The following is a 22,398-nucleotide window of genomic DNA, read 5'->3' as shown; positions in this document are numbered from 1 at the left end:
CAGAGTTGCCGCCTCCCCCCGCAGCAGACCTCTCTTCGGCCCCCGGCCCAGGCGGGAGAAGTGGCCTTAGGGGACGCTGAAGTAACTCCGTAGAGAGGGGGAGGGGTCGCCAAGCTCCTCTCCAATCGCCGTGGCAGCTCCAGCTATTTGCATATAGTATGGGGGCTCAGCTCCCAACCGAGCTCCCCGCCCGCCCCTCGGGGGTTCTCCCCGGCCCCGCCCGCGGGCTGGGCGAAGGTGAATACATTATGCTAATGAGGCGGGCTTCTGCCCGGGCTTGGGAAGGGGGGCGCACTGCAGTAGGAGCCGCGGGCTGGAGGCCCCGCGCCGGGAGGGGGTCGGGGGAGGGACGCCGCTGTCGGAGCGCGCGCGCGCTTACACGCTCACACACTCACTCACACACGAGCATCCCGAAGGGTATTTAAGGCTCGCAAACGCGAGGCTGCGGAGATACTTCGGGCAGGCGCGACTTCGGCCTCGCGACTCGCATTTTCTCCTTGGGGATTTCGTTTTCCTCTCTCCTCTCCCCCTTGACCACCCCTTTTGCACTGCACTCTCGTGGTCTCTCTCAGCCCTTTCACCTGGAACTGAATCCAGGTGGGAAACAGGTCGGCGTGAGGAAAGACACCGAATAGGTAGAGATAAGGCAAACTAACAGAGGCGCAACAGGTCCGGTGCTCTGCGGCGAGGGCGAGCGGCGGCCCCTCGCAGCGCCTTGGCCGCTGTCCCTTGGACCCCGCGCGGCCGCTCTCCTCAGAGAAGGTCCCCGTCCTTTGAGGGGCCAGGAGGGACACCCGGGTGGGTTTCATTCCGGATTTTAGCTTATTGCCACCAGTCCCCGGGCTGAGGGTGCTTTTCACTCGCAGCTGGGAGGGGAGAAGAAAGCGGAGGATGGTCCACGTCTGCGGGTCTCGGCGCTGATCCATCGCCGCGCCCCGGCTCCGACTCCGCCAACTAGTTGTGTAGCCACCGGGACTGAACTTTGGACGAAACGTCCTTTTTCTTTCTTTTACGATTATTGGAGGTGATAGAGGGTGGGAGGCGAAGCCGAGACAGCCGACCCCGCCACGATGCTGGTGAAGAAGCAAGCAGGGAAAGGAGGGGGGCGGGAGCCGGCCTCCGAGGACCGGAGCCCAGCCGGGCAGCGTTGTGCCCGGACCGTGTCCCCGTGCGCCGCCCTGGCCGCCCTCCTGTCAGTAGTGGCCGTGATGTCTTGTCTGTACCTGGGGGTGAAAACCAACGACCTCCAGGCGAGGATCGCCGCCCTCGAATCGGCCAAAGGAGACCCTTCCATCCGTCTGCTGCCTGATTGTCTGGATCAGCTCAAAGCAATGGTGCAAGAGAAAGTGGAGCGACTTCTGGCTCAGGTGTGAAAGGCTGGGGTGTTTTGCACGTGGATAACATCTTGCACAGGCGTGATTCTGTGTACATGACCAGCCTCTGCCTTACTGTATGCAGACGTGATATGGCTGTGTGTACACATATATGCTAGGCCACCATCTCTGCTCACTGTAGCATATATTTGTATATGCAGACACTTTGATATCACCCTCTCTGTCTCTATCATCTTCCCTTACTCTTCTTGATGTTTGCATGCTAAACATATATGGAGGTCTAAAAGGGGGAAGGGTGGCCAGAATGGCAGGGTGGCATTTCAGCTCTTTTTAGTTTCTGGAGTTGCATGTGGATCTTTTCCAATGTTGTGGACAATATTCCTTGCAGAGATAACATCTGTTATATCCTTTTCACGGTATAAGAAGGTTAGGGCCATAGGTGTTATTAATATACAAAAAGGAATCACTCTTAAAAGTGAAATAATTCTACATATGATTTTAGATCAATTATTTCACACATTGAATGTTTTCATATTAAATGTTTAAAAAGAAAAAGAAATAGTAGCTTGATTTTTTTGTAAAGGATGCAGTGCCATGGGTGTTTGTGAATGCAGAGCCATTGGAGCTGAGAGTTGAAAGGAATCTGTGTTATGTTTATCAAAACCAGGGGTGCTTTAACTACAGTTAGGGAGTTTTCTGGAACTTGCGCTTCCAGCGGAGAGGCTGTTTGGCAGTCGTGATAACATGATAAGCAGTTGACCTTTATGTGTAAAATACTGGTTGTTTTAAAACCCCTAGCTTACCTAGAACTGCAACATGTTAATGCTGGTTTTTTACATTGACTGAATATGCCTGAGCTGAGAGAGAGGGTGATGGTAGTTGAAGAATGGAGAAAGATGTTACACAAGTCCAACAGTCTTGATACCATGTGAATGGTCATTTTCTTTTTTTAGGACTTGGGTACTGTTACCTTTTGACTAAAGTCCAAGTACATATGTAAACGTTAGTTATGCAGGCTGGTAAATCAGGCATATGGCCAGAGTTCCTAAAGAATCCATTTTTCTACAATACTACTGATGATTGTTAATACTTCTTCTTTTCCTACAGAAATCCTATGAACATATGGCTAAAATACGAATTGCAAGAGAAGCACCTTCAGAGTGTAACTGCCCAGCAGGTAAAATGGAACTTATTTTACAAGGTTTCCTCCATAGCAGAGCATTTTAAAACAAAGGTCCTGTGTCTGTCAAGTCTACCTGTAATAATAGTAAAGAAAGAATGCAGACCCAACTTACTTTAATAAAATCAACATGTCTGGGTAAAAGGATGGCAAATAAAGCCCCCAATATTATTTTAAGCAGCATACCAAGGTATGTTAAGGGAAAGCAAAGAAGATAGAGATAATCACCAAAGAAAATACAGGCAAGATGATGTCCAAAGACAAAGTTCTTAGATTCAAAGATGGAAAATTATTCTTCAGTTTTATTCAATTTTGATATCTATGGTGAAAAGGACTGCAGAACACGTTAGATTTGAATTCCTTAGTGGCTCATGTTGCATTAATACAGGTTTCTGGTTGTTCCCTTTGACATACGATTATGTTAGTAGACCTTGCCTGCTTTTATTTTCTATCAGAAAGGTTCTCTCACCTATCCTATAGGAATGAGGACTGAAAGGAAATTAGTCCTTTATCTTGAGCTTTTCATTACAAACTGTTGCATTCTCAATGACTTCTCAGAAAAGGATCTTATATTTTTACCATTTTTCTGTGTGGCTTTAGGGAACTATATTAATTTAATGACAGCATATTAGTAGAAGGATGAAGAAGAGAGACATCGATGAATAAAACCCCCTGGGTAATCATTAAATCTTCCTTCACAGACCTCTGAGGCTTGGTAGTCAGTCATCTGTAGACCTAAAATTTAGAAGCCCTTGGAATATGTCCATTGGAAAATATCTAGTGGATTCAACGGATACAAGTCATGAAAAACTTCCATGAGTCTTGAGATTCTTGTTTCAGATACATGTTGTTAATGTATTTATGAACATTTTAGTTCCTTTTATCATCATGTATAGAAAAGTGAGTCTCTTACATTGTTTTTCATGTTTAGGAACATGATACTTAGATCCTTAACACTGTATGGAAAGGCTAGTTCCTAAATTTTCACATTCTGAGGTTTTTTTGCCTCATGCTAATTTGTTCTGACACAGCTAAACCAGGCACAATGTTTAGAAATTTCAAATGTCAACGCCTGATTGAACATCATAAAGTTTTTACTGTTTATGTTCTGCTACATTGTTGACCATAATGGAGCTGTATTTTTAAAAACGGAAGCCCTTTCAATTGAGAAGACATATACATTAGGTAACAGGAAAACAAAGAGTTAATGTTTTACGTTGTAGGTTTCATTCTTAGTTGTTTTAAGTTGGGAAAGACCTCAGAAGTCAGAAATTCAAAGAAGGCACTTTTCTAGTGCAGGAATTAACTCATAACAACCTCATCGGCTTGTAGGGATTATTTAAATTCCCCAGACAGTTGGTACAGAACTTCACTGATCAAACCACTCAGAATCCCGTGTTTTTTTTTTTTTTTTTGCGGTACGTGGGCCTCTCACTGTTGTGGCCTCTCCCGTTGCGGAGCACAGGCTCCGGATGCACAGGCTCAGCGGCCATGGCTCACGGGCTCAGCTGCTCAGCGGCATGTGGGATCTTCCCGGACCAGGGCACGAACCTGTGTCCCCTGCATCGGCAGGCGGATTCTCAACCACCGCGCCACCAGGGAAGCCCAGAATCCCGTGTTTTCTGTATACAGTACTCTTGCTAGCTGTGTGAAAAATAACTAGCATTTAATTAATAGGATTCTTAGTGAAGTTGGTAAAAAGTAGAAAAGTGACAACCACAGCACTGAGGGTTTTTTGGGGGTATTTTAACTGCTTCATGACGTTTGATGTAAGCTGGTTGTTGAGGTCTAATTTGTAATCTGGAATAAAGTCATTACATTTAGAGTTCACCTTATATTATCTTGGAAGATCATTTTGCACCATTTTTCTTCTTAACGTTAATTTAACAATAAATGGTGATTTCACCATGATAACAAATAAATAAATAATAACTGGTGATTTCCTTGGCGTTTTTGTTGGCTCTCCCTAATGGCTGCTTTACTTTCTTGCCGCCACTAGAGCTCCACATTACACCAGTTTTCACAAGGTTACTTGAGAGGTACACTTTGTTTGGAAGGTGCATATTCCAATACACAGAATTAAACAGGTTTCTTGCTGGCAAATCACTGTTACAGAAACACTCGCTTCTGCTTGTGGAATTAGACATCATCAAAATAAAGGCATTATGTTGAAAACAGTATCCCAGGGAAACCCAGCTATTTTGAATTATGGTCAGTGAGGTATTGTTGTAGGGAATGAATTGGCTGGCCAAGAGGATTAGAAAGTAGATACAGTACTTCCCACCTGGTTTGGCTTTTACCTTCGTGTACAGTGACTAAGAGTTGTCACCCAGACATCTGTTCATAGGGCAGAGTGAGACAAGTCTGTGACCTCAGCTCAGTTCCTGTGGACAGATGCCCACCCCTTGAAGTTGACACTCTTGTTGACAGTCTCCGTCACAGAGCCAAGGACTGATAGCAAAGGACTAATGCTGTGTTGTTTATGTTCACTTTTGATAGAATTCAGTCCCAGTGAGGTTTATCCAGGTAGGCCACAAGAAATCATAGAATTGAAAGCTTTTTTTTTTTTTTTTTTTAGCACAAGAAGGAATTTCTGTGGGAGAGGCATGAGAAAGACTGTTACTGAATGGTTTTTCATTGTAGGGGAAGCATTCTCTCATTTAATCTTCACAACAACTCCGAGAGTTAAGTATTAGTAATCTCATTTTGCAGATGGAGAAGCTGGACCCAGAGGAGGTGACTAACTTAACATAGTAAAGACAAGGTCAGGATTCATGCCCACATCTGACAGAATCAAAACCCAAAGTCTAATGAGGAATTGAGAATGAGTATAGGTTTTGGAGCTGGACAGTTCTGGATTGGAATCCTGGGTCTGCTACTAAATAACTGTGTGATCGTGGTCAAACTAATGAACCTTTCTAGGTACCAATTTCCATCTGCAAAAAAGTGACAATACTACCTTCCTCATAGGTTGATAATTTACCTGAAGTCTGGTGTATTATTGGCCATTCATTAGATGATAGCAGTTACTATTCTATTTAATATATTGTGTGTTACTTGACTCTAATGTGTCCATGGGGACACATGATATAGGTGGGAAAAGTGAGACCTGAAGATGTATAACTTGCTCAAAATCTCATGGCTAGTTAATGGCAGCTTTTGGGCTAGAACACTATATGCTTAATTAAACAAATATTCTGTAGATCATTCATGCAGATCATCAAATGAGTCAGTATCTCTTGGTGCTATATCAGTGAAGATATTGTATTAGTATACTAAATTATTTTTACCAAAATTATAGGAAAAACTTTTGACCTTGAGGTAAGCCATGATTGAAGTAGATAGAACCTGGGCTTAAAATAGTATGGGGATAAAGAATGTAGTTACAGTCTTCGTACCACATGTTTACAAAAAGAAGTACTTTATCTGATTCATTTTCACACCTATTTTTTAACAGCTTTATTGAAATATATTTTATAATATTTAAGTGTATGACTTAAAGATTAAAAAAAAATTATGGAGCTGGGCAGCCATCACCACAGTCCAATTTTAGATCACTTCATCATTCTCCAAAATTCACATTTACTTTTTTCATGTGCTCAGGAGAAGCTCTATTTCTTGAATATTTGCTTTAAAGAAACCTTGAAATAAAAATTTTAAAGCCATACAAATTAGAGTTCTGTTTAGCAGAATATTTGATTTAACAGTAGCGGAACCATGGAAATTCAGCTGTCATCTGTGGCTTGGCCTCTGTAAAACTTGACCTTCATAGGAGAGAATAAATCGGCTCTTTCCTGTGGCTGTACAATTCCATCTGGGGTTCTGTTCTTAGAGTCCTACATAAAGTACGTACAAATCAGGCATATTTATGGGAAGGTTTTAAGTGCCAACTGATAAAGAACACTGGGAACCAGGCAGCTTACCCAAAGATGTTTAGATCACAAAGTTTTCTGTACCTTCCTTATTAGTTGTGTTGCCTGCCCAGGGTATTATATGAAAGAACCGCTGTGGCATAACGGACAGAGAACGTGAGTGGTCAATAAAGAATCCAGTGTTCTAGTTTTGATGACCGATAATGGGCTTTCTTCCATGACAACATTTCTGGAGGAGCAATCAGGATCTGCCAGTAGGACTGCTTTAATGATAGACCCTGCTATATTCAGATAAAGAATGTTTCCTGATCAAGGGGTTGCTTTAGTGTCATTGGGGTCATGGAATATAGATCTGTAAATTAGTTCAACAAAAAATTCTGAAGATATTATGTCTGACAAATGAGAGAAATTTGGGGGAGTCCCAAAGTATATTTAGGCTATTCTTAAATCTTATTTTTGAATGAGGTATATTGATTTTCTCTCATACCAAATTAAATTTTGATAAAAATATAGCAAAAAAAAAAAAAAAAACCTCCAGAGTTCTAACCCTGGCTTTGCCATTAACATGTTGTACAATCTTGGGGAAATCACTTCCAAGAATGACTTTTACAGACTCTGTTTTCATATCTTCCAAATAGGAGTGTTGGACTAGAGTGATTTTGAAGGGCATTTGTCAATTCTCCAGGTATGAAGATACTGTGTGTGCTAAATATATGGATACAGGAAAAATGCTGATGAACAAGGCAGACTTGGTATCTGCCCTCATGGCGCTTACATTTCTATGAGGATGACAGGCATTTTAAAATGACATGAATTTACAGGCATGACAAGTACAACCAAGAAAAAGTACAGTGTGCTTTGGAGCACAGGACCAAAATTTCTTCCATACGATTAATACTATGGATTTTTTTTTTTTTCTTTTCTTTGGGAGTGGGGTGGGAAAGAGAAATTCACAGTAGAAGAAAATCATAATATGAGAAAATCTGGCTTCTGATTACACATAAGAGCTCTAGCAATGGATAAAAAGCTGGTTTGCATAGCCTCACCTGGCTTTTGGCTTTCCAAGAATTTATGGCCAGATAAAGGTGCACTGATAGCTGGTTTACACTGATATCCAACTGAAACAGAAAGTGTCTTTAATATATAAAGGGTTGTGGTAGATAGCATGGTGATCTGTTTTTCTACATTTCTCCTGAAAGCAGTGAGATTTGGGCTGAATAAGAGTTGAAACTTCCTGCCTGGTGGTAGTGAACAGTTCCACTGGATCTGGCTCCTTATGTTCACAGATAATGATGAAATGATGTAACACGTCTAGTCAGTCATCTACTCAGAGAGTTTAGCTAGAAATAAAAAAGATATATTCCATAATTTCCGAGGTTCTTCCACATCCTCCCAGTCTATGAAAATGGTTGGATACAAAGTAAGATTAAATGTAGGCAAGTAGAAGTACCTCTGATTCACAAATATGAGTGATACAGCCTCTGGTGACTGCTTTTGTGACATCTTCTCAATTTGGGGAGGAAATAAAGGTTAACTGTAGCTTTAAGGTTGTGCACCCTTCCCCATCATATGAGAAGACCTTTAAATTACCTTGCTAACATAAATCTACTTTCTCATATAAAACTGAATTTCCTACTAACATGGTTTTTCACTTATGCTGTACATTTTTCTTAACCGGCTACAAAATGAATGGAAAGAGTGCATCAAGTAAGGACATAATAATGTATAGATTTTCAATTATGTAAGGTAAAGAATAGCCAGAAACTGTTTGTAGAAAGAAAGCAAATTAAAATGCCATAAATGTGAAAATGCCATAAATAGCAGGCATTCCCCACCTCTCCTAAGGCCAAACAATACAATGTGACATCTGAGTGCCTTAAAGTCTTCATGTTAAATGGTTTCAGTCCTAATGAGTACAGCAGTTTGGGTGTAACATTTTTAGTTGGTCAGTAGTGACAGCTGGCAAAATGCCTCGGTCACCTAAAGGACCGAGGACAAATTGCCTCTTGAAGCAGTGTTCTTGTTTCTTAGCTTCTCCTCTGTTTCTCTTGTCTAAAAGTCATTAAGAAGCAAATCCTTCAAATATTCTTTTCTCTTTCTTACTTTAGTAATTCTGTTTTTCCACGAGCCGGGAATTATTTAAGAGAAGGATATGCATTCTGCGTAAGTGTTAGTTCTTTCTAGCTTAGTTGAAGAACGTGTAGGTACAAATAGCCTCTCAGGATCTTAATAACCTGCAGTGCTTCTGATTGGTTTGTAACTATGTAAAGTCAACTACATGGTGTTTTAAAAAACAGTATTTGAATGTCAAGATTAGGTCTAGGAGTGAAGGAGGAGGGCATCCTCTCATCGATAAGATTAGGTGAACGGAGAGCTGGTGGGGAAACGTGTCAGAATCAGGACCGTTTTGCAGTTCAGGGAGGCATTGTCTGCTGCGGGGGGAACCTCACTAGACACTCATCAAAATGGCATCAATCTATGTTATCCTGAGTGGAAACCGTCCAAAACCTATTATGAAAAAGTGTTTTTATTTCATCCTTCCACGTTATAGATGCTACTTGGTGGTTTGTTGGAAGCTGAGAATGGGAAAACAATGTATGTGTCAGTCTGGGCTGCAGGCAATAGCCCAGTATGTGGACCGCTAAACACAGAAGCATCCCCTCCCTCCCTGTTGGCCAGTATGGGTGAAGTTCCACACAGTGGTTTAATGCAGCATGATAGTTAACACTTATTTTTTTAGAATTTGTGTTAAAAATGACTGTGGCGCACCTGCATACTGAATTCTTAGACATGCATAGTTATTGTTTCGTTTGGGATGTGTTTAGCGACCTTGCAAATTAAAAAGGTTTTATGGTCAACTTTTAAAAAGGAAGAGATGCAGAAGAGTAGGAAGCAGAAGTAAGTGGAAACCACAAATTAAAATTGAGCACTTTTCATTGGTATCATATATTCCTTCACCGGAGTATTCTGTACCCTTTAAATGACAGGATTCCTTGAAGAAATGCCACCAGATGGCAGGCACCTTCCTTTCGTCACCACAAGGAAGAAGAACTGAGCTGAACAGTGGGACTTCCTCTGTTCTGTCAGCTCCTTCTAACTTAAATTCCTAGCAGACTTCTGTTTGCTATGGAGAAGTTTAATGGAAGGAGCAAGTAATTTCTTCCATCTATATTTGAAGACTAGACTGTCCTATCAGCTTTAAGATATTTAAAATAACCTAGTAAATTTCACATTTGTATTAGTCAAAAAGTTCAGTTGTTTAGTAGATAAATTCACATGTATGAACTTGAGGCTTGTATTCCAATAGCTAGAATAAATGAACTAAATGTAATTGAATTTACCAGTTGGAGATTTTGTGCTTATATTTTGTAATTTCTCAGAATCAAGAATCATTTGGAATCACTATCATGATTTTGATGTCATTTCATCTGGAGTCTCTGTTTCACCTTCAGTCACCACATAATATGATAGTTGGGATACGTTCTTTATTTTTCTCCTACTGTGTTCCTTAGTCTGATTTGCCAGGAATGCCAAAAACTGTCTGTTTATTTGTATATTCATAATTTAGATTTTAGGAGCTCTAGACTTCTGAATTATGTACACAAAGTTTTTATTCTTATATTTTACATGTAGTCAGAACATATTTAAATACAGTTTTCATGTTTAGGCTAAGTGGCTGAGTAAATTGGATGAACTTTAGGCAGCGCTAGCTTGTGCATTATGGTAATATAAAGCGTCAGAATATGTCTAACTAGAAGTAGGCCTGGTCGTGTTAAAGGTAAAACCTACTTTCCTTTTTTTTTTTAATCAAAGAGTTCACATGTAACGGAGAGTGAAAAGGGGGAGGAAAAAGCCACCCTTATCCTGTAATCTCTTGGAATCATATCTCTTTACCATCATATTTATCAAGCTTGGTACTTTAGAGTTTCTGTTATAATGTAAATCTGGACAATGGTTAGAGAGTCGGAGCAATTCTCCATTATAGCTCTGTCCCCAGCTCCCTCTTTTGCTCTCGTAGCAGCTAATTGGAGGGAGAAATCTCATATAGTAGTCTCTCCATCCAGTCTATTACAAGGCCAGAATGGTAGTATTACTTTTGATCCTTGAGATGCTAGAATTAAATGTGCCTGGAAAATTGGCACAGTTCTATCCCAATATTCCTGTATCTTAGGTCAATTCTGACAGTTATTAAAGGTAAGTTGTTTGTATTACCCTTCTAGGAATTGTGCAACTCCAGTTTGTGTCCCAGGGGATCCAAAATCCAGCTGGCATTTTTAAAATGTACATGATATGATCATAAGATAAACTATTTCCATGAACCATGCATACAAATCAACCATTTGACTTTGAAGTCATGCTAGAATTGCTGTCAAATTCTAGGGCTTTGCCAGTGAACTTTGGCATACTAAAAATCTTTTTTCTACTAAAAAAATTAGGGCTCAAGGTCAGAGCACACAAAGTTCCAATGAACACAGGCACCTTAAATAGCTGCCTTTCTGAGGATGGTTATTAACCTGGTTGGGGGTCAAGTGAGTTAAGTGTGTCAAGGACCAGGTGTCCCTGTGGGCAGACCCTGATGCTAACTGCTAAGTGGTCTCACGGAGTAATTGCCTTCCGCTTCCTGAGGGAGTGGGTTGTGATTCCATTTCTACCAATCTCATTTATGAGCTCCATGGCTGGGGTTCTGGTTTGTATCTGTGTATCTCTAGGGCTTATTGTAGAGTTCTCTACAGAAAGTTAGCTATACAAATTTGTAATGATCGTAATGAAGATCTGTCAACTTGATTTGGTTGAGAACTTTTATTGTGGTTTATCTTTTTAAATACACTAATATCCTTATCCCCATGCCTTTTAAACATTTTCCCTGAGGTCTTTGTGAAACAAAACATATTAAAACTAATAAAAACCTTAGAGTTCAAGTGGTTCAAGTGTTTTCCAGCAATTCTCAAGGAGGCTGAACCTTTAGAAAAGATCTTAGGAGGAAATCCAGTATATGAAATTGGATACAATGTCAGCTACACACACAATGATTGACCTTGGAGGTCAGAGGGGACAGAGGCCAAAACCCTAGATGATTTTTCTTTCCGTTGCCTACCCCACTCCCTTCCTGATGGCCCCTGAGGATCTCCAAAGAACCTTAGGAATCCATTGGATACTGTTAGAAAATTACTGGAAGTCCTATCTCTACTGTGATCCCAGCTCCTCTGTCTAGGGATACCATAGGTTTGTCAACACATAACTCGTCTCCAAATTTCTGTAACTAGAAACATTACAAGGAATGATGGAAGCAAAATGACTTATTAAAATGAATAGAATCCAGAAATGACTGTTAATATAATACCGTTCTTTAATGGGTTTTAGTAGTATAGCAAAGGAGATGTAATAATAGAGGTAGCGCTGGAAAGCTGGAAAAGTGCATTGTGTAATTGAGCGTGGGACTGTGCATCAGGAAATCAGCATCTCATCTCATCCCTTGTCTTAAAGTCACTTATTTTTTTAAGCTTTCAAGTCATAACGTTGTTCTTGTTTTTTATGACAGCTTTTTTTGTGTGTGTTTTTTTCACATTTCTTCCTTTGTATTTTTGCTTATTCTTTAATTTTGGATATTAATATGGGGCTTTCTCACCAAGTTACCGCAATCCATTGCCTCTTCTATATATTTATTTAAAGCAATTGATTTTTTTCAACTAATAGTGAATACTTGGTTTGCAAAGTAGTGTACATAAAGTAACTATCCCCCAATTATATTATTTATAGAAAATTTATATTGTGAGAAAGTTGTTATTAATGATACTTCTAAGATCTTTGAGACTTTCTTATTGATTTGATTCTTATTTGTGTTAAACTGATGATGTTTATTTATTAAAATTTAAATTGACAGCACAATGTGAATATATGAATTGTGCATCTGTGTTTAAATAATAATAGGAAAAATCTTCAGGAATTAACATTTTAGCCAATACTGAAGGGATATATGTAGTATGTTTCAGAAAGAAAGTGTAAATCTGGGTACAGCCATTCTGTAACAAGTACTGCAAAAAGAAGTTTGAAAGACAAAACTCTTCCTCCCATTGAGGTGAACGTCCAGTGTCATCAGCAATGCTGTTTACTGTATGAGTAGCTAGCTGTGGACAGTAGTTTGGTCAAGTGCAACACCTTGATTGTCTTATTGGGCAGATAGTAGAATGACAACTGTACAAGTTATTGAGTTTTGGTGAGCAGTTTATTTTCTCCTTAATACACAGTCTTTAAAAAAAATTTAATTAATTAATTTTTGGCTGCGTTGGGTCTTTGTTGTTGCTTGCAGGCGTTCTCTAATTGCGGTGAGCAGGGGCTACTCTTCGTTGCGGTTCGTGGGCTTCTTATTGTGGTGGCTTCTCTTGTTGCAGAGCATGGGCTCTAGGCGTGGGCTTCAGTAGTTGTGGCTCGCGGGCTTCAGTAGTTGTGGCTCACGGGATCTAGAGCGCAGGCTCAGTAGTTTTGGCGCATGGGCTTAGTTGCTTCACGTTACGTGGGATCTTCCTGGACCAGGGTTTGAACCTGTGTCCCCTGCATTGACAGGCGGATTCTTAACCACTGTGCCACCAGGGAAGTCCCACAGTCTTGAACTATGGACTTCCAGGAGTTCTGGAAGAGAAAAATGACTTTTCTTTTTTAAGTTACTTTGCCTTTTGAGAGAAGACAATTATTAGTAAAGCAGCAAAGGTAGACTGACCAAGTACTAATGGCTGGAAAGACCAAGTATACCAGCCAAAGCTATTGTGAGCTGCAAAAAAGAGGTCTAACCAAACAAACTGTATTCCCTAAATTTACTGTCAAAACCTTACGGATATACTGACAACTTCCCAGGAGTTTAAGCAGCAAGCTTGACAGCATGGCTTAGTACTACTCTACATGTTATGCATCTGGAAGTTTTTAATAAAAGAAAAGCTCTAGTATTGAGAAAATACATCCATAAAGAAACCAGGGCCTTTATGTTCTTCTATGTAGTTTCCTTCCGTGCATAGTTATTTAATGCTTTAGATTTCAGCTACTTCTGATACTCTCCTGAATATTACATTGCTTCTGCAATCAAGTTCTGTATGAGGAATGCTATGTGTTGGTGGTAAACTTTATGTTACCATTTTTGGAATGTTAAAAAGAAAGTTAACTTATTTTTATGGCTAAAAGTATCCTTGAATTGAGAGGTCTGAGGTTTTGTGTTTTTTTTTTTTTAAATAATTATTTATTTATTTTTGGCTATGTTGAGTCTTCGTTGCTGTGCGTGGGCTTTCTCTAGTTTGCGGTGAGTGAGGGCTACTCTTCCTCGCGGTGCGCAAATTTCTCATTGCGGTGGCTTCTCTTGTTGCGGAGCACGGGCTCTAGGCACGTGGGCTTCAGTAGTTGTGGCACGTGGGATCAGCAGTTGTGGCTCACGGGCTCTAGAGCGCAGGTTCAGTAGTTGTGGCGCACGGGCTTAGTTGCTCTGCGGCATGTGGGATCTTCCCGGACCAGGGCTCGAACCCATGTACCCTGCATTGGCAGGCAGATTCTTAACCACTGTGCCACCAGGGAAGCCCTTTGTAAAAAAAATCTATTTATTTTTATTTTTGGTCGCGCTGGGTCCCCGCTGCTGCACACAGGCCCTCTCCAGCTGCAGCCACTCTCTGCTGTGCTGCATTGGCCCCCCACCGCGGTGGCCTCTCCTGCTGCGGAGCACGGGCTTCAGGCACACAGACCTCAGCAGTTGCGGCACACAGGCTCAGCAGTTGTGGCCCACGGGCTCAGTAGTTGAGCTAGCTCGGCCACTCCGCAGCATGAGGGATCCTCCCCGACCAGGGCCCGAACCCGCGTCCCCCACACCGGCAGGCGGACCCCCAACCACTGCGCCACCAGGGAAGTTTTCTGGTTTCTATGTGTGATCCCATGACACATTAGATTCAGAATGTATTTTGTTCTTTTAAGCCTTCATCTGTTTGAGTAGAAAACCCTTGCTTCCAGCCCCAATCCTCAAGAAGAAATCCCAGATAGAGGAATTTTGTAATCGGTCACATTTATCCCCTAGATATGTATATCATACATCATTTTTCTCCTCATTTGCAATTTTTCAGTCTCCATTTTTGTTTAACTGTAGTCATATACCACTAGCATTTTGAACATTCGCATGGCTTTATAGTTATAGGATGTGATGAGGTTAATAATGTTCCTTGAACTTCTGAAAACCAAGAATGAACACCAGAAACAGAGATGAACAAGCATTGTCCTAAAGTGAGCTGTTGTGGGCAAACAGAGTGGACAAGGTTGTCTTTGGGATGTAGCCATGTCCTACCTATGAGACTACAAAAATAGAGGGTCTTCTATACTCTTGAATGAGAACTCCCATTCTAGTCAGGCCTCTCTCCTTTCCATCCTCTCTTCCTCCCCTTCTCTAGCATGAATATAAACTCTATTTTTGTCTCCATTCAGTGGATGACACTCTGCCACTCTCTAATTTGACCATTCAGGGACTCTGTCACCCTTAGGTCCCCAAACCTCTAGGCTTTTCCTGGGCAATAGCTATACTTGTGATTAAATCCAGCAGTATAACTGAGAAAACATCAATGGTAAATATCAATATTTCTCCCAAATTTCAAAAAGGAACTAATTGTTTCTCCAAAACTACTGTTAAAAGATAATTTTCAAAAAAGGTAAAACCATGACTTTCCTACAGATGGAAAATGAACGTGTTAATGACTTCACTTAAATCATTAAAGAATTAGGTGGTGAGATGTGATAACCAGTTCAAAGGAGAATTTAAAGACAGACACATTTATAGTTGTAGAATATTGAAACTGATGTATAAATGGAGGCAAAACTGGACTTTGCCACAGTGAGGGAGGCAAGTCAGTGGCGCTCAGTCGGAAAGAATTTGCATGTCTATAGACAAGATTTATTTGGCTTTGTTATTAGTTATCTACAACTTACAGAGTTTTAAAATAGCTCCCAAAGAATCAGAATGACATAGGTAGGAAGGGTGTGCTCTAGACAATGCATAGTTTTCTGCTGGAGTGCATATTTTTCCCCTACATTACACTAAAGCAACTTTACAGGAAAAATTTCTTTAGGTAAGAGTTTTTTTTTTTTTTCTCTTTGGTGTAGTAATGGTTATTTATTTTTTGTCTTTATCCATGTTCTTATTTGTAGTACTCAATTTTCTTACTGTTGCTAAAATTACTTAAAGGACAGTTCCCTTTCAGTTAGGCTTTATGTATTTTATGTACTAGACCCATGGGGGGGAAGTGCTGTTTGCTATGCCTATATTACTAGCATGATGTACGTAAGTAGCCTTTAAAATGGTAACACTGAAAATTTGTTTAAGGTAGAGGCCACTTTGGAAGACTCAGCTTCCTGTATTTTGGTATCAGTGAGTAGTTTCACTAATGTAAAAGAAGGAATTGCGGTCCTTGCTCTTGTGTTTTGGTATACTATGCCCAGGCAATTACATTTACACAGGCCATACTTGCCTGGTGTGATCATGTGGTCGCCTCTGTGATTCTGTGCTGCTCTTTTGGACATCCTGGCTTTGACTTCAGTTACCTACTAGTCTGGCTTTTCGTTGGACACTCCATCCAGTTCCCTTCGTATTCATTCATGTGTTGCTCCTTCAGACAGCTTGTCTTTAGTCCACACTCTAAGATTTATTTCCTGTTCTTGGCCAGTCACCTCTTCTGTTGTCCCTGCCTTGTTTGATCTCCTCCCCTTCTGCCACTACCTACCCACATTGTTCACTTACCAGCATCCCAAACAGCTTAGCCCTCAGCTGCCCAGGTGTATGGATGCTCTTCTTTGTTCCTACCTGTTTCAGTTGCTGCCACCTTTTGGCTGAACCCACTGGAATTTTGGCGGAAGAATGGCTGCAGCTAGATAAAAAAGTATGTTAGAATAGGGGCTGGGTGAGGGCTGATACATTGAAAGTACATGGTGAGTGGTGGTGTTTTTTGGTAGGGAAATATTTAGCTTCGTCAGAAGCAGCTTATGTTCTGGTAATCCCATATTACTAGATGGAGGAGAGAGTTAATTATAAATATTAAACATTTTGGATATTAGTATGTCAAATTTCTATATTATGGGTAGTAACTGACCTCTGGTATTACCTAACTCCAATCAACTCTGGCAAAGGTGTATAGTAGTGTATAGTAGTCTTTAAAAAAGTTTTTATTCAATTAATAAGATATTTATTGAGATTAACTATGAATGAGACCCAGTGCCATATGCCTTACTATTTAAAGAAATAGGTGGGCTGCTAAGCTCTTATGAAGGAACAATGATGTCAGATATGTAGACTGGACTACAAGAGAAGTAAAAGCTACAAAACTATAGCCTGTAGCCAACTGTATCCAATTTTAATGGATTTAAAACTATAATGATAATTTGTATTTGAACTCATAATTCTACTTCATTTACTTTTCATAACTTCAAAAATAGCAACATGTTATTAGAGGAGTTGATATTTGCATTTCTAAAAGACTTTTTTCTAGACAATGGAAAAATTTTCTAATGAGTACTGTGATACTTTGCAGAAATGATGGTGACATAATAATTAGATGTTTTTCCTGAATATAAATTATCTCTGTGGGTTGTTAGGTCAGGTGTAACATTTTTAACCCCTCTCCAGTGTACTTTCCATGGCAGTTATTTTTAAGGAGACTTTCAGGGTTTCTTAAATATCAGTTCAGATTCTATGGCCATGTTTTCTAGTGAGGAGAGCATCTCTGGGTCTTGGCTAGCCTCTCTTGGCTTTTAAAGAACAGAGGTCCATTCATGTGGCCTTAAGTAACAGTGGTGCAGGGATTCTCAGCTTTGTTACTGCTGACATCTTGGACTGGGTAATTCTTTGCTGTGGGGGACGGTCCTGTGCATTGTAGAATGTTTAGCATAATCCCTGGCCTCTCCTGGCTCGATACCAGTTGCACTCAATTTCCATAATGAAACAATGTCTCAACATTACCCGATGTCCCCCAGGAGTCGAAATCACTGCTAGCGATTTCAGGATACCCAGTAAGTAAGGAAGGCAGGAATATCAACCCTGCAGCAGGCTCCTCCAGAACAGGGGTCCGCAACCCCTGGGCCATGGACTGGTACCGGTCCGTGGCCTGTTAGGAACTGGGCTGTACAGCAGGAGGTTAGCAGCAGGTGAGTGAGCGAAGATTCACCTGTGTTTACAGCCGCTCCCCATCGCTCGCGTTACCGTCCGAGCTCTGCCTCCTGTCAGATAAGCAGCGGCGTTAGATTCTCTTAGGAGCGCGAACCCTACTGTGAACTGCGCATGCGAGGGATCTAGGTTTCGTGAGCCTTGTGAGAATCTAATGCCTGATGATCTGAGGTGGAGCTGAGGCGGTGACGCTGGCGCTGGGGAGTGGCTGCAAATACAGATGATCATTAGCAGAGAGGGTTGACTGCACAGAGACCATAATAAATCAATTGCTGGCAGACTCATATCAAAACCCTGTCAGTAACCGGCAAGTGAAAACAAGCTCAGGGCTCCCACTGATTCTGCATTATGGTGAGTTGTATAATTATTTTATTATATATTACAATGTAATAATAATAGAAATAAAGTGCACAATAAATGTAATGCACTTGAATCATTCCAAAACGATTCCCCCAGGGCCCCGCCCCCCGATCCATGGAAAAATTGTTTTCCATGAAACTGGTCCCTGGTGCCAAAAAGGTTGGGGACCGCTGCCCTAGAAGAGTAGGAGATGGGAGGTGGTCAGAACGGTCAGGTCGTATTATCATCCTCTCAGCAGGAGGCGTCCAGTGCACTGCCCTCTGAGCTTAAGAATTTTATCTCTGCTTCTACTGCTTTTGTCAAGGCCACTTCTCTTTTCTCCCTGTGGCTGCTTCTCTTTTTTTTTACCTGGTGGTCAAAGTATTGCCCAAGATTGACCTCTTTCTTTGTGTTTGATTGCAGCATTGTTGTTATTATTATTAAAATAATACATGCATATGACAAAAAAGCAAACATTTGTATTAAAAATGGTACACAATGCCTCTCCCTAGAGGAGTCTACTGTTATTAGTTTGTTGTGTATCTTCCCAATGCAAATTGATTTACATCGTTCTTTTTAAAGGCTGTAGAGTAATCTGTTGTATAAATGTACCACAATGTATTCAATAAAAAGGCAGATCACTTTTGAAAGTTCAGATATTGCTTCCTAGTTCTGGTTTTCTGGTTTCCTGAGGAAGATTGCTTTGATTTGTACTTCTATTTCACACAGCCTAAAGCTGTATATGTGGGAGCTTAATAAATAGTTGTTGATGAAAGGTACTACTGATGTGATGTGCTGATGATAAATATTTAACAACTGCTCTCAAAAAAAAAAGCCCCGATTTGTAGCATTTGTAGATTTCCAAGGTGTGACTATCCTACCAGAGTCAGAGTTGAATTCCCTCAATTGCAAGTTAACAAAGTGGCATTAGAAGGTGATAAGTTTGGGTGTTTATTTGCTTTGTTTTTAATATAATTTACTTCATTGTAAGTTTATATAATTTAAATGTTAACAATGACTGTTTAATGATGGGCTTGCAAAATCCTGAAAAATGACGACTGGATCTGCTGAGTCAGCTTCTGGTACCCGTTGGCACTGGTGTCCCTGATTCCATATAGAGTGTACTGCGTGATTCTTGGTAATATCTCCAAGTGGTAATGCTGTCTCTGATAGTATTTTAGAATCTCAATGTTGGGAGGGTCTTTAAGGGTTTTCCAGACTTACATTGCACCTGGTACTTGAATTTCCTCAGTGACATTCTGGTTAAATGTTCATTAACTTATGATTGTCTCCTGAATAGACCATTCAATCTTTAGACTGGTTTATTAAAAAGTTTCTTCTGTTTGTTAGGTTAAAATTCATCTTCTTGTGGGCATTCATTTGATTCTGTACACCATCCCCACCCTGCATCATAAAAAATAAATCAAATACCTCTGTCCTATGACAACTCTTCAAATATTTGAAATCACCTATTGTATTTCTTTTTTTTTTTTTTTTTTTTGCGGTATGCGGGCCTCTCACCACTGTGGCCTCTCCCGTTGCGGAGCACAGGCTCTGGACGCACAGTGCATGGGCTCAGCGGCCGTGGCTCATGGGCCCAGCCGCTCCGGGCATGTGGGATCCTCCCAGACCGGGGCAGGAACCCGCGTCCCCTGCATCGGCAGACGGATTCTCAACCACTGCGCCACCAGGGAAGCCCCACCCCACCTATTGTATTTCTTATTGAGGTTTTTATTTTTGGAATAAATGCCCTTGACTCCTTCAGGCATTTTGGGTTGTCTACTTTCTTAAAGTGTTGCACGTTGATTTGAATAAAGCTCCAGATGGCCTGCCGGGCATATACCAGAAGGAGAGAGAAGAAAACTTCCCTAGTTCTGGATACTATTACTTCTGATTAATGCAGCCTAATATTACAGTAATTTTCTTGCTGGTTCCATAATTCTATGAACTGTCAGTGAGTTTAGCATTGGTAAAAACCCCTAATTATTTTTCATATATGCTGCTGTTATGTCCTGTCTTTCTCACCCTTAATTTTATAGTTTTGGGTTTTTTTTGGGGGAGGGGGAGGCAAATCAGCCTTTATATTATATTCACTAAATTTTCATCTATTTTTATAGAACCCAACTTCAGCCTTGTCAGAATTTGTTAGGATCATGATTCTTTCGATACATTTCCAACTCATCTTGGCTTCATACGATTTGGAAATTTGATGAACCGACCAACATTGTTTTCTTCGGATTCTGTGGTGAAATGCCTGAGCTTAAGAGAGCTCAGGACAGAACCAAGTGGCTTTCTAGTACTCTCTCCCTCTGGTTGCCATTAATCTATTTATGAGTACCTTTGGAATTGTCTTTCTACCAGTGATCCATGCACTCAGTTGTCTTGTCTTTTGTTTATTGCAGTGTGTCCAGCTGTGTTCCTCAGAACACCATTTCCTTTTCTTGTTAACAAACGTTTTGAGGAAGGAAGTTTCAAGACAAATTAGAGATGCACTGGGTTAAACAAATATAAGCAGATTTGTTTACTGTAGGACTTGTGTATTGTGAATCTCCAAAATGGAGAATATAATATATCGGTGTTTTAACTGTTTATGCTCATGGAACATTTTTTTTCTGTTTAGGTAAAAAATATGTCTAAGAGCAAATTGTTTTGTGTGTTGATAAATGTTTTCATTAAACTAGGGTATCCTATTATCAAATTGGAGCGTAAGACCTACCTAAAAGCATTCACATAGCTTACATTTTTTTTAATTGAAGTATAGTTGCTGTACAATATTACGTAGGTTACACGTGTACAAAATAGTGATTTTTAAAGGTTATAGTCCATTTATAGTTGTTATAAAATATTGGCTATTTTCAGCCAATATTTTGATTTTGTTGTATAATATATCCTTGTCGCTTATTTTATACCTAATAATTTGTACCTCTTGCTCCCCTACCCCTATGTTGCCCCTTGCTCCTTCCCTTTCCCCATTAACAATCTCTCTTTTTGTGTCTTTTAATTATTTTAATGCTTTTATATATAACTTCACAGTGAATAATCTGATGTATAAGCCTTTGTGTGGATTTCTGATAATTACCTATAAGTGGAATTGGTCGTTCAAATATTATAAACATTTCTGCAGCCCATAATGCATACAAATTGCACATTAGAAAGTGAATAGAAGTGCTGATCTCTTGGCATCCTCACTGGCATGGTAGGGAACTTTTGAAGGCAGGGGGTAATACAACCATAGTATAAAGAATTAGCAAATGGCATTTAAAAATATTTTAAACTGTTCTTGATTCTAAGGTTAAGTGAAATCTTCTCACAATTCCTTCCAAAGTCTGTTCATTTTTTCACCATTTAGCTCTGGTTTAGTTTTCGTGCTATAGAGGGAAAAATATTCTAGTGTTCTAAGTACAAAAGAGTATTCTGATTATAATAATCATGTCTGAAGCACTTGACTGTTCTTGAAGTTTTGTCCTGAAGGCTTTGCAGAAACTTTGGTTTCTTTTGCTCTTATTCAATGGAAAGATGGATTTAAAATGCAGTCAGTAATCTGTTAACATTCTACTGTATTTTTGGAGTAGCTGAAGAATTGCTTAGTAAAAACTTTATTCTTCATATAAAAACACGATTTCATGGAGAGGTGAACTAGTTTCTAAAACATACTTGAAGCAAAAACAGAATGTAACGGTGTGACTCATCAGTTTCCGCATTAAGTTGGTTTTCTGCTGCCTGCAGGATGGCATATTGACATATTCCGTAAACTCAGCAAGAATTCATAATTATATTGACAGTGCATTTGACTATAACTTAGAAAGAACAGTCCCTGTTCTAGGGGTTTTCAAGGAAGGGAAATGTTTTCAAGGAAGAAAGTTTAATAGAGTGACTAGCAAATGGGCTTATATAGTCTTAAAAAGGAAAACACCCACTGTTGTTTTCTTTACTTTAGTGTTGCTCCTTATTAACTAGCTGGACATAATCTTTTAAACCAGTATTTTGGGGAAAAACCAGATTAATAACTGTTACATAACCATGAAGAACTTGGAAGTAGCTTTTCCTGTTCTTGAATGCTATTGAGCTTCCTGCATGTAAAAATATGCTTTGAGTAGATAGATTTTTAGTTGTTAACCACCATTAAGTTGTCCCTTTAGGTCGCAGCCAGCTCATATCCATGTACCTTCTGGAGCGGACCATCTGGCCAATTAAGCATTCTAAAGGCAGCTTAAGGTGTGGAGTGCTAGTCCTTCCTTGCAAAGTTAGAATCTCTTCTGTTTGATTAAAAAGGAAGCTAAGATGTCAAAATAACTGTTCTTCCCATCCCTCTAACTTTAAAAAAATACCTTATTTATTTGGAATCTACGTTTTCTAATGTTTTTGGAAAAGAGAAGAATTTACAAAATATAGTAAGCTGATGTCAGGGATTTGTTCAAGACTGCAATTTTCAGATCATGGCATAAAGTCAATTCATAGCAAACTCATACTCTGTAGTTGCTTGAGTGCATTCTTAATCACAAA

The 22,398-nt window shown here is 40.1% G+C and overlaps 1 protein-coding gene across 1 annotated transcript in view; it reads left to right on the top strand.

Moving 5' to 3' along the window:
* Window positions 1–987: 987 nt before the first annotated feature.
* COL25A1 (collagen type XXV alpha 1 chain) overlaps window positions 988–22,398 on the top strand; it is a 463,430-nt gene continuing 442,019 nt past the window's right edge. Inside the window, exons 1-2 of the mRNA XM_067036470.1 lie at window positions 988–1,367; window positions 2,442–2,511. Coding sequence (XP_066892571.1) covers window positions 1,071–1,367; window positions 2,442–2,511 — 367 coding nt within the window. The 5' untranslated portion in view covers window positions 988–1,070. The remainder of the gene's footprint in view (window positions 1,368–2,441; window positions 2,512–22,398) is intronic.

Source organism: Kogia breviceps, chromosome 6 (assembly GCF_026419965.1).
Source record: "Kogia breviceps isolate mKogBre1 chromosome 6, mKogBre1 haplotype 1, whole genome shotgun sequence".
NCBI classification, from domain to species: Eukaryota; Metazoa; Chordata; class Mammalia; order Artiodactyla; family Physeteridae; genus Kogia; species Kogia breviceps.
Note: the sequence above shows the minus strand (reverse complement) of the source record. Positions and strands in the feature narration are given on the sequence as shown.